The 11,240-nt window shown below is 40.7% G+C and overlaps 1 protein-coding gene across 1 annotated transcript; it reads left to right on the top strand.

Annotated features, from left to right (window-relative positions):
- Window positions 1-1,106: 1,106 nt before the first annotated feature.
- Window positions 1,107-3,695, top strand: LOC307266369 (protein c-Fos-like; the record flags this gene model as incomplete). Its single annotated transcript, XM_080048368.1, has 4 exons — window positions 1,107-1,235; window positions 1,794-2,009; window positions 2,661-2,768; window positions 2,976-3,695. The coding sequence occupies 4 exons, from the start codon at window positions 1,107-1,109 to the stop codon at window positions 3,693-3,695; spliced, it is 1,173 nt and encodes a 390-aa protein (XP_079904494.1).
- Window positions 3,696-11,240: the final 7,545 nt, after the last annotated feature.

Raw genomic sequence — 11,240 nt, forward strand, 5'->3', positions numbered from 1 at the left:
GTAGGGTGGTGTTATGATTTGCAGATGTAGGCTACTGACGGATCTATTTCTAAGTTCAAAAGCTATTCTTGGCTCAAGTGCAGAGGTTTGCCATCCTCTTCTTGAGCTGTGACGCTGTTGTCTGATATAATGCATGGAGGGCGATCCCTTATGGTGATTGTTTCACTTTCTTTTGTGACTGGGAGAGAGTGGGCCACACACAGCCCCACGTCCGTCTGCGCGCTCGTGCGCCACAGCGTGCCCCTGCTCCCCGGAAACACCATATATGGCTCGACCGGTCCATTCAGTGATTGGCTGCTATACTACAGCGACAATTCTGTTGCTGAAGCTCTGTTCATGTATGCAGAGCCGCCAGGTGATAGGCATAAGGTGATATATGTGGATGACACTTCATTTAGAAGCTCATAGATAACCAGCCAGTGTGCTGGAAGCCCTTGTGCGTTAATTCGATCAATCTGGGCTTTACAATGTTGGTCTTAATTGATAAATTGTGGGAACTGTTTTTATAATATTGCACTGTAGTATTTATATAGGCTATTGCAACAGCATTATTTTAATCTGTTTTAAGGATGCCACATAATCATCAGGTCCACTGTTTCAAAGTGTTTATAAATATAGGCTATTGCATTGCTGTTATAGAGTGAAAATACATCTCGTGAACATATGAGGACATAAAGGAAACATAATCTATGTGATGCAGATGCTGCATGACGTAGTCCATTCATGGCGATAGCAACTCTTGCACGCGGGGGTGTCAATAAATATATGCTTGCTATTTTTTTTTATATAAGAGTAAATAAAATAAGTAAGAGTGAAAAGGCCGTGGTATTGCTGTACGGACATTTCAAGGAAGTAATTGTCAAATTGGAAAACAGCTGTTTTCCCCCCTCTCTCACACACCTCTCCCTCTGTGAAATGGTTCAGTCTCACCACACAGATTTCATTCATAAAATTCCAGCTCACTATAAAAGGCGGGCCTCTCCACCATCTGCACAGTTACCATTTATGAACCCGGCTAATGGAATATAGGAAGGGGTTAAGACGTCCGTTTTCCACTTAAAATAGATTATTCTGTCTTTTGCATGCAGACATTTTTGGAAGAGAACATGCATCCAGTAGACACCAGCCCTGAGTTCGACTCATCGTCCAGCTGTAGCACAGCATCGCCGGACGGGGACACCCCTGGGTGCAACCAGACTCCTGACTCGCTTTCAACATCAGTGGAGAGCGCCAAGGTAGAACAGATCTGATCACACACGCCCCCGATCCCCTAACAAAAAAATAATAATCCTAACAAATACGAAAAACTTCAAGATAATTGTAAATATTGGTGTAATATGAAAACTAAATCTTATTAGTAGGTTCAAAATGTTCACAGTTATCCAAGTTCATTTCATAGACAGCTTTTATTAGATTTTTTTTTTATAAATGAAAGTCCCTTGTTTTTTAGTAGATAATTATACAGGCTCTTGCATCTGCAGCGCAATGATGTTCGTGTCTTATTTCTTATATTATTACACAGACATGTCTTGGTCGTGACCTTTCATTTTAGATTAATGATAATGATGAGGAGGATTAATATTACGGGGAAAATAGGCAAAGTGATTTAAATGCAGATGATAGGAGATGTGATGGAGACAGTACTGATATTGTCTTTTTATGGCGTTCCATCAGTACCATTTAAGCACAGCTAAAGGTCACCCACCAACGTGCTTCCTCATTCATCAGATAATCTAAATTACTGTTTGACTGCATACAAGCAAACGCGCGCGTCTCTGTTTGATGTTTCACAGGACATTGACATCAGTGCAGTAGACTCCTTTGTTCCGACCGTGACTGCTATCTCGACCTCGCCGGATCTAAGGTGGATGGTGCAGCCCACGGTCATCACGTCTGTCTCTCCGTCGTCCGGCCGTGCGAAGACCAGAACTCACGGCGCGACCGAGTCGTCTGCCACAGCAGGTGCAAACAAGGCGAAGCCGTCCAACAGGAAAGGGCTGAAAGATAAGGTAGGTAGCCTATGCAAATTTAACCGGTCGGGAGGGGGAAACATAACGTTAGAGGTAGCCAATCAATTAGGCCTACTCTCAATCAGGCAGTCAATTAATCAATCAATCAAGAAGTCCCCCTTTGTCCTGCAATAAGATCATATCCTAGTACCCCCCACCCCCACGTATGCGTTCCAATGATAGAGAAGATATCTGAGTTAGAAATGTAGTTATCGCGATATTTGCAGAGGATGCGATTGCGAAAATGTTTTAACTGTTTGAGTAAATAAAATAAAAATAACGCAGCGAGCAGTGCAAACAATTGACTGCAGGGAGGACCACATACTGTGACTGGATTATGTCTAATGGGTCCAGCGAGTGATCACTTTTAGAGTAAAATGCCTCATGCTTCTCATGAATGGGATTGGAAATTGCATAAACAGTGCGCGTTCACGTGTCTGACTAGAGCGTGCCAGTGGTGCAGCATTTTGACGCCTGAACTGAAAGAGTCTGCACGGGCACCATCAGTATTCCCAGCATACACTGCAACTAAGAATTTTTCTTCCTCTTTTTTTTTATTTGGCAAGTAAAACGGTGCTTCAGAGCCAACTGCTGATATGGCAAATCTTAGCAGGATGCGAATTTAAATGGGCTATTTCTGATTGATTTCAGCCTTCCAAAGAGGAGGAGGAGAGGAGGAGGATCAGGAGGGAGAGGAACAAAATTGCTGCAGCAAAATGTCGTAACAGACGGAGGGACCTGATAGACACTCTGCAAGCTGTAAGTATTAACACACGCTTTATGAACACACACACCCAGCGGCATTCACACAGCACCTCTAGGAAATGCATGGTCATATGGGATAATAATTAGGGCACAACAGGAATGGCTGAAGCGCACCACAGGGCAACTATGTTGTCATGCCTTCCCCGTGCCAAGCTGTTTTTTTCTTTTTTTTTTCACGACTTTGTCCCTTCCCCACCTCAGGAAACCGACGAGCTGGAAGAGGAGAAGTCTGCCCTCCAGACGGAGATAGAAGAGCTGCTGAGGGAGAAGGAGAGACTGGAGCAGGTCTTAGCCTCACACAAACCCTCCTGCAAACTCCCTGCAAATGAGCACAATGAGGAGGAGGAGAAGGAGGGAAGCCCTGAAGATGATGTCAACACAATGCTGCAGGATCCTCCAGCATCCCCACAGCTGCTGTCCATCTTAGAGGATGGAAAACCCCCGGAGAGCAACGCAATTGTCGGAGACTCTCCTTTATGTCAAGACATTGACAATGTCCCCTCCTGCATTCCTGCTGCTACCGCCATTTTGGGGAACTCCAACATCCTCCTGTGCTCAAGCGCAGAGGAGGAGGAGGCTCTGGAGGACTTAAGAGGAGATGACCTGGACGACTTGGTGCCGAGCCTGGAGATGGCAGTGACTTCCGAGATGGCTGCGTCCGTCCCTGACATCGACATGAACAGCCCCTTCTGCCTCTCCGAATGGGAAACCCTGTACAAGTCTGTGGCAAACGACCTTGAATCTCTGAGCACACCAGTCATGTCTTCCAGTCCTACTTGTAGCAATTATCGCACAGTGTTTTCCTTTAATTACTCCGAGATTGATTCCTTGACTGAGGGCTACGAGAGCCTCAAAGGCAGCCTTGGTGCATCGGAGTTAATCAAAGGGAGTCTTAACTCTCCAACACTTTTGGCATTGTGAATGCAAACGAAGATATGCAACAATAGTGCAATTGTATTCTAACCACCCAGCTATGATCTCTCTCTCTCTCTCTCTCTAATAACCTTAAGTAGTTTGAGTCTTTTGATGTTGTGTAATCCTAAACATCAGCGGTTGTGGAGGTGACATGTTTTTTTGTGGCTGTAGTAGGGTGGACTTATTCCATACTGCTGGTGCAAAATTCTCTTGCGACGAGACCTCGTGCCGGTGATAAAACTGCATGCGACTACAAGTCATCCAAGAAGAGTTGGTTCCTGGTTCCTGTGTTCTGAAAAATCCTTTTATGTGATGTGCAGTTAGATCCCGCTCAGTAGCCAAATGTATTTGTAATACTGTTGACAAAGCTGTGTTGTAACAAGTGAAAAATAGCAGTGTTACTAATGTGTATTGTGTGTGCAGGTGCTACATCTTGCTGTAAGGTGTGTCCCCTCCTATACATTAACCCTTCAAGTGTGACCATTAAAAAAAATGGATCATGTCGTGTATTTTATCAAGATGTATTTTATGACATAGTTTATTTTTTTACTTATCAAATATTATCAGAGATGCAAAAAAAAACGTTGTATAATGCAGAAATAAAAACACACAAAAACAACCACAAACTATTTCTTGCTGTTTGCTGTTCATCGAGAACATTTCTTTGAATAAACATTTTCCACCACAGGGCTTTTTTTAGTAACTAATCTGGATCTTTCAATTATATCACATGATCATTTATTAAAGTAGGCTATAGACTACAATTGATTGGGGCACTTTAAAAGCATATTGTTTCTAAAGTGTCTCTTCTGCCAGTAGGCAGTAGGGTACAACAAAACCCATAAATAAGATTACTTTAGATTTTATTTTTGACTTGACTCACGTTTTATGACTGACGGATCCAAAACAGTGACCAAAAAGACCCTGTGAAATGTTTCTCTGTTCCAAGGTTGAAATTGAACCGTTAGGCAAACGTGGGCCAGAACACCTTAAATGTTCAGAAGGGAAATTATTCTATTTTTAATGATCTTATTCATGACAAATGAGCAATAAGATCATGATGCGATATATATAAAAAGATGATATAGTCCTACATTTATTCAGATTTTGAATTGTTTTAATCTTTTCTTCCTCCTCATGCTTCATGTGCCTCATGTGTCTTCATCTGATAATGACCATTTTGTTATATAGGCCTATATGACTTTAGTTTCTCTAGTTTTTCTTTTAACATTATATAGGCCATATGACTGAAAGTTCCTGAACAGCTGTTGTAAAATGTTTCAAAGTCGAGAAAAATCTTTGAACCTTATGCCAAAATAGAAATCTGACAAGCTACAACAAGATAACTCGTCAATGCTGCTGATTAGGATTACGTAACATTATTATAGTGGATGTATGGGCTATAATTGGGTCAAGAATGAATTTTGATCTTCGGGAATTGGCTTACTTTCAGTCTATAAAGATTCCAGTGAGCCTATCTTGGGATTCAGAATTACATAAAGTAAAACCATCGGGGCCTTAACAATGTTCGAAATGAGTGGGAGCAGCAGAAACAGCAGGTTAATTATTTATTCGTGGCTCGTTCCCGACTGTTAACGGTCAAGGGAATCCGATTCTACATCAGTACATTGCGTGCTCTGCGTGACGTCAACACGCGGCTGCCGCATCCTCTCACTTCCCTTGACCATATTTGGCTACTGCAGTTGTTTTGTTTCCACGGCGACGGGTGTCATATTTCGTGACCGAAGGTTGTTACCGGAAAAAGTCGAAGCAGGAGCGAGCAGTGCAGAGTTATTTAGCGTAAACAAACGAAGCTCCCGCATCGATTACAATGGCGGGCATCGCGCGCATGATGGTATGGTCTGGTAGGTAATTTAACAATGCCAGAGCCTTTCTTGGAACAGCAAACGGGATATTTAATGAACACAGTCTGTGTGTGGTTTCTGTCAACAACGAGCATACAGTTTCAAGGCAGCACTAACGCCTCAGTTGATGCACTTAATAGGCCTAACCGCAGTCGGTAGCCTACAAATTATTATTTTACGCATGCCAGAAAGCCTTTTGTTGAACGTTTTACAACACAGGCCATCTGCCAAGTAGGCCTATGTGAGAAGTGCAGTAGGCCTATTTATATTCGTCAGCAGGGGGAGCTACAGCGCGAGCAGTGTCAAACACCAAACAGCCTCTCAGCCCCATGTGTGTGAGAGAGAGCGAGATAGACAGATGGATAGACAGATAGACAGAGAGAGAGCGAGATAGACAGATAGATAGAAGATAGACAGACAGACAGATGGATATAGATAAATAGATAGGCTAGATAGATAGATAGATAGATAGATAGATAGATAGATAGATAGATAGATAGATAGATAGATAGATAGATAGATAGATAGATAGATAGATAGATAGATAGATAGATAGATAGATAGATAGATAGATAGATAGATGGGAAATAGAATAAAACATTTTCATAGTCCATTTACTTTATTGATCGCTGAAGGGAAATTGTTGCACTGACCAAGTAGACATAGTAAAAAAAGCAATAATCAAATGTACCTTAGGAATGAGGAGATTTTTGGAGGGCAAGGACATTTTGGCAAGTCATCATAATTCTGGGATGGACTGTCACAGGGCTGTTTGAGGGTTCAGACTTGGTTTTGAGGTTTAGGTTTGAATTGAGTATAGGTTTAGTGAATGTTAGGGTAAGTCCATTATTCATGGTTATGATAAGGGGCTAGTGAATGCAATACGTGTCCTCACAAGTATAGCTGTACAAACAAATGTGTGTGTGTGTGTGTGTGTGTTGCTATTTTAGAGTGGTGATGGATGGACCTGTCCACAACTATGATGTCCACTGACTCACCCTCTCTGTCCGCTGCCTTTGTTCCATGAAACTCTTTTGCGTGCAGCAGTGCGATGCTCCTCATCTCTGTGGCCTGTTTTCATAGTTGTAAAATATCACATAGCTAGAGTTGTTCACAACCAAGCATCAAGCCACAGCTTTACTGGAAGAGTTTGTTTTCCTTTTTTTTTGCCTGTGTTATTGCTTGTGTATTTATTTAACTTAATTTTAACGAGAAAAGAACATGAAATACCACGTTCAAAGTGATGTTTACATATAGGCCTAAATACAGATTATCAGCCAAATGTATAATAAGAAGCCTTATATGCAACAGTTAGGCCTGGACAGTTATATATTATCATATAACATGTTCTTTTAATGCATTACGTACATGTTTGATGTGATGTTAAAGCAGGAAATATATGTTGTAGCCGGCCATTTTAACATACAGTATTTGACAAACTCGTCAAGTTTTCAAATTAAAATCCGAATCTCCTACATAATTTACAACTATAGCTAGTTTTCAACCAGTGGTTACCCCGAGTTGGTGTATATGATATTTTCAGAATCGGTATGGTAATCAGATCTTCTAGTCAAAGTCACAAGATGTTAAAATTTTGTTTGAATTCACAATTTTACTCAGGTAAATGTAAAGAAGTCTCAACAGCAAAATCCACTTCAAAGTATGAAAAGTAGACGCAGAATGGTGAATTTTTTATTATTGGTCCACTATTATTAGGCTTATACTACTGGATAAGTATCGCTGATGCATTAGTATCTGATCTGCAATTAATTTAATATATTAATTGCAGATCAAATACTATACATATAAGCAGGAACCTGAAGATGAAACGATATGGAATTCAGCCATGATTCATTTTATTAATTAAAACTTTGATTTTCCTACTGTGGCATGTCAAACTGTCAGTTACACTTAACCCTTAAGAAGAGCTGGTTTTTAATAGATTTTGAAATGAGGAAATATGATTACTTATAAATAGCAATACAATGGTCAACTCCTACATCTACACCTATCACACAGTTATTAGTCATTTTCATTTGCCATTGTTAAACAAAGCCTCCGTTCACTTTTTAAAGGTTTATTTACTGGAAATATGTGCATATGTAGCCTATTTGTTTATTCGTGTTTTATGTGTGTTTTTTGTCTGTTTATGACGGTTGAACTAATATGCATTTTCCATTGTAATGCATTGACCTGGCCTGACTAATGCATAAAATTAAATAAAACATGGAGAATTCAAAGGGCAGCTTTACCGCTTACTGCATAGCGTTTCAGGATGGGATTACGCCCGGTAACACCAGCAGTCTGTAATATGTCTCACCATGCTTAGTTACAGATCGCTATCTTTCTATTATTTGTTGTGTGCTCACAGTTTCCACCTCTGTAATCTCATCCTCATACACCTCCTGACCACTCCGTTTCCTGCTTGCTGCGATATTCCCAAGGAAGTGCTATATTTACGGGGATAAATCAATGTCATGCAGGTTTGTGGGAAAGACTGGGTCACCTGACATGAGTAACGCTATGAGGGAGCGACGTTGCCAAAGACGGTTTTGATATGTGCATGAATTCGGACACAACTGGAAATGGGATCTTTAATGATACAATAGCGCTGAGGGGGTCCTCGCGCAGACTCTGTTTGACTTCTGTTCTGAGTGTTGATTAGCACTGCCTTGTATAAAGCTGCAAACATTTAATTTCCTTATATAAGGGAATGTGCTTTTTATAGACTGGGATGCTACATGATATGGTGGAATAACATCAAATGGTGAATCCATGTCTCAGCATTATGACAGGGTGAGCAGGATCAGTGAAGGGGGGGGGGTTGTCAGCTATCATGCCAGCCTTTTATCAAGAAAGGGGGATGAAGATTGAAGAGTCAACACAAGTGCACTAGGCTATTGATTTGATATCTGTGAATGGAGTCGGAAGGAGTTGCTGTGACGTTGTGGCATCACAATTCAATCCATTAACGAGAGCTTGTATCTAATCCACGTGTGTCTTGGATGAGCAGGAGTGTGTTATGTTTCATGTTCGTATACGTAAGAAGGAGAATGGAGAGTGGTTTATAGGAAAGATATAAATGTTTCAGTTGAGACAATGATTGTATTCATCATGTACAGCACTTTAATGCATGATTTGTTTTACTTTGTCTCTATGCACACATTCATGCCATCTTGTGCACAGACTATACAGCAGTGCAAAACTGAAGTTTGGTTTGAATAAACTATGACACACACACACACACACACACACACACACACACACACACACACACACACACACACACACACACACACACACACACACACACACACACACACACACACACACACACACACACACACACACACACACAATAAAAGTTTCCATTCACTCACAGATCATTGCTGCAGGGTTTTAAATAACCTGTCTGAAAAGGGTGCATCGGTACGTTTCTAGACGTATTTTGACGTGGTCTGCGTTTGTCTGAGATTATTTTGAAAGAACAAAAAAGGAAGGAAGGAAATGAAGTGGGAAAAATAATGTTTGCCTACAATGTCTGCAGCGTGGCGGATGATGAGTCAGGATGGTGTCTGGAGGCGTCTGGCCTGGTGGGTATTTCCCAAAGATGTGCTGCTGGATAACATTACAACTAAACACATTAACTTAAACTACAGGTTTGAAGCAGGCTGATCGTTTGATGAAAATGACTAAATGTGACTTGTTTGTTGGGATATAAAGAGACGGAAAAACATTATGCTTGGTTGTGCAAAAAGCAGTTTGATAGTTTTTACCTTGACTGGCGCCCACACTGCGTACGTTTGGCAAAGCTGAAGAAAACCACAAGTTGCACTCCCTCATTCATTCATCATTAGGCCAGCTGTTGAAAAGAGCACCCAAGATAATTTTTTAATGCAAAGACTTACTAGAAGATTGGAAAAGACAAATTTAAAGATCTTGATGTACTGTATATATGTTGAGATATGATTCTGAACATACAGGATCAGACTGGGATTATTCTACAGCAGCAGTGTTTCGGCTCATTTCTGTAGGCCTACTCCTACCCAATCATGGCTTCTTTATTAAAAATCAATCTGAACTTTTTTTTTAAACAAATTAACGTGCCTTGCATACTTGGTCTGCATATGCAGACTGGTATATTTTTTCAGTGTGCCATTATAAAGGCTTATTGTTCTTGGCAGGGACGATTTCCTCTTAAAAGGCTTAAAGCGCCGAATGGGCCTGCACCGTGTGTGTTCGTGTACTGAGTGACATCTCTGGCTGCCTCCTCTGCAGCCACAGAGGAATTTAGTTGAAAGGCTACACATGCGGAAGGAGAGAGAAAAAAAATTATCTAAAGATGTCCAGGACATCCCCCAGTTTTGTGAAATATGTCTGCTTGTTGGTCCAGTTCTGCTTTAATAACCCAAAATGCCTCCCCCTAATATTTGTCATCTATCTTAAGAGCGACTGTGACGCACTGCCCCGACCTCCCCTCAGATTCGAGACATAAATCACAGCAGAACCAAATTAGAATCTAAAAAAAGGAACAGAGTGGGGTATTTTCAGTGAGTCTCTAATAACTTGGCTGCTTTTTCTAGCTGGAATAGTCCAGATAGCATCATGTAAAAGCCAACAGAGCCTCATGGTAAAGATGAAAACTTTGATACTTAGATATTATAACAGCACACTCTAGAATGGGGGCTGCTCTTAATCAAAACACATTAATTTGATGACATTTGAAGATAACACCCCCATACTGTAGATTTTTTGGGATATTTTATTGCAGATCTGTTGTGACCTTGGTATCGACAATTGTAATTGTTAAGAATGTGATACTATGGCTATGTATGTAGAAAACAATGCATGACAGTCATGCACAACTGTAGAGAGATAGATAGATAGATAGATAGATAGATAGATAGATAGATAGATAGATAGATAGATAGATAGATAGATAGATAGATAGATAGATAGATAGATAGATAGATAGATAGATAGATAGATAGATAGATAGATAGATAGATAGATAGATAGAGAGAGAGAGAGAGAGAGAGAGAGAGAGCGAAAAGCTTATTAGGGGTTGTCTTAGTCCTTGAGGTGAAGTCAGCAATTCTGGAGAACGCTTGTTGTCAATATTATTCTTTGTCAAAATCAGTGAATATCTCCTCATGATCCACTACCTGTCTGTACTTTGTGTGAACTGAAGAGAAATCTAGGTTTTGTAAACTTATATGTTGACAAAGGGTATGTAACCAAAGGGGGCCCACCGTAGCCAGCAACATGCCCGTTTACAGAGCCTATAGGCTGTGTATTAACACTGGATTTATTTTCATTGCACACAATGTACGGACAGGTATCGGATCATGAAGAGAAGAGATGTTCACTTATTTTGAGGAAAAGTGATTTCCACAAATGTGTTTTCCACTTTTGCGGACTCCACCTTTAAGGGTATAAGTATAACTACCTGTCCCTATAATGTGCTTTAAACAGACACTTTTATACGAGATGTCCAGTTGGATGTAGTTACCACTGTCCACACTAGAGGGAAGCCCCACGCCCTCCCAGCTCAATACTTTCTATTTTGGCCTTTGCAAGAATAAGGAGGGTAGCACTTTGTACACTAAACAGGAAATGCCATCTCTTCTCTTTATTGGAAATGAGAGGTTAACATGATGTCAAAAAAAGGTTTGATTTGCAACTA

Source organism: Ammodytes marinus (genome assembly GCF_949987685.1).
Source record: "Ammodytes marinus genome assembly, chromosome: 19".
Taxonomy (NCBI): Eukaryota; Metazoa; Chordata; class Actinopteri; order Uranoscopiformes; family Ammodytidae; genus Ammodytes; species Ammodytes marinus.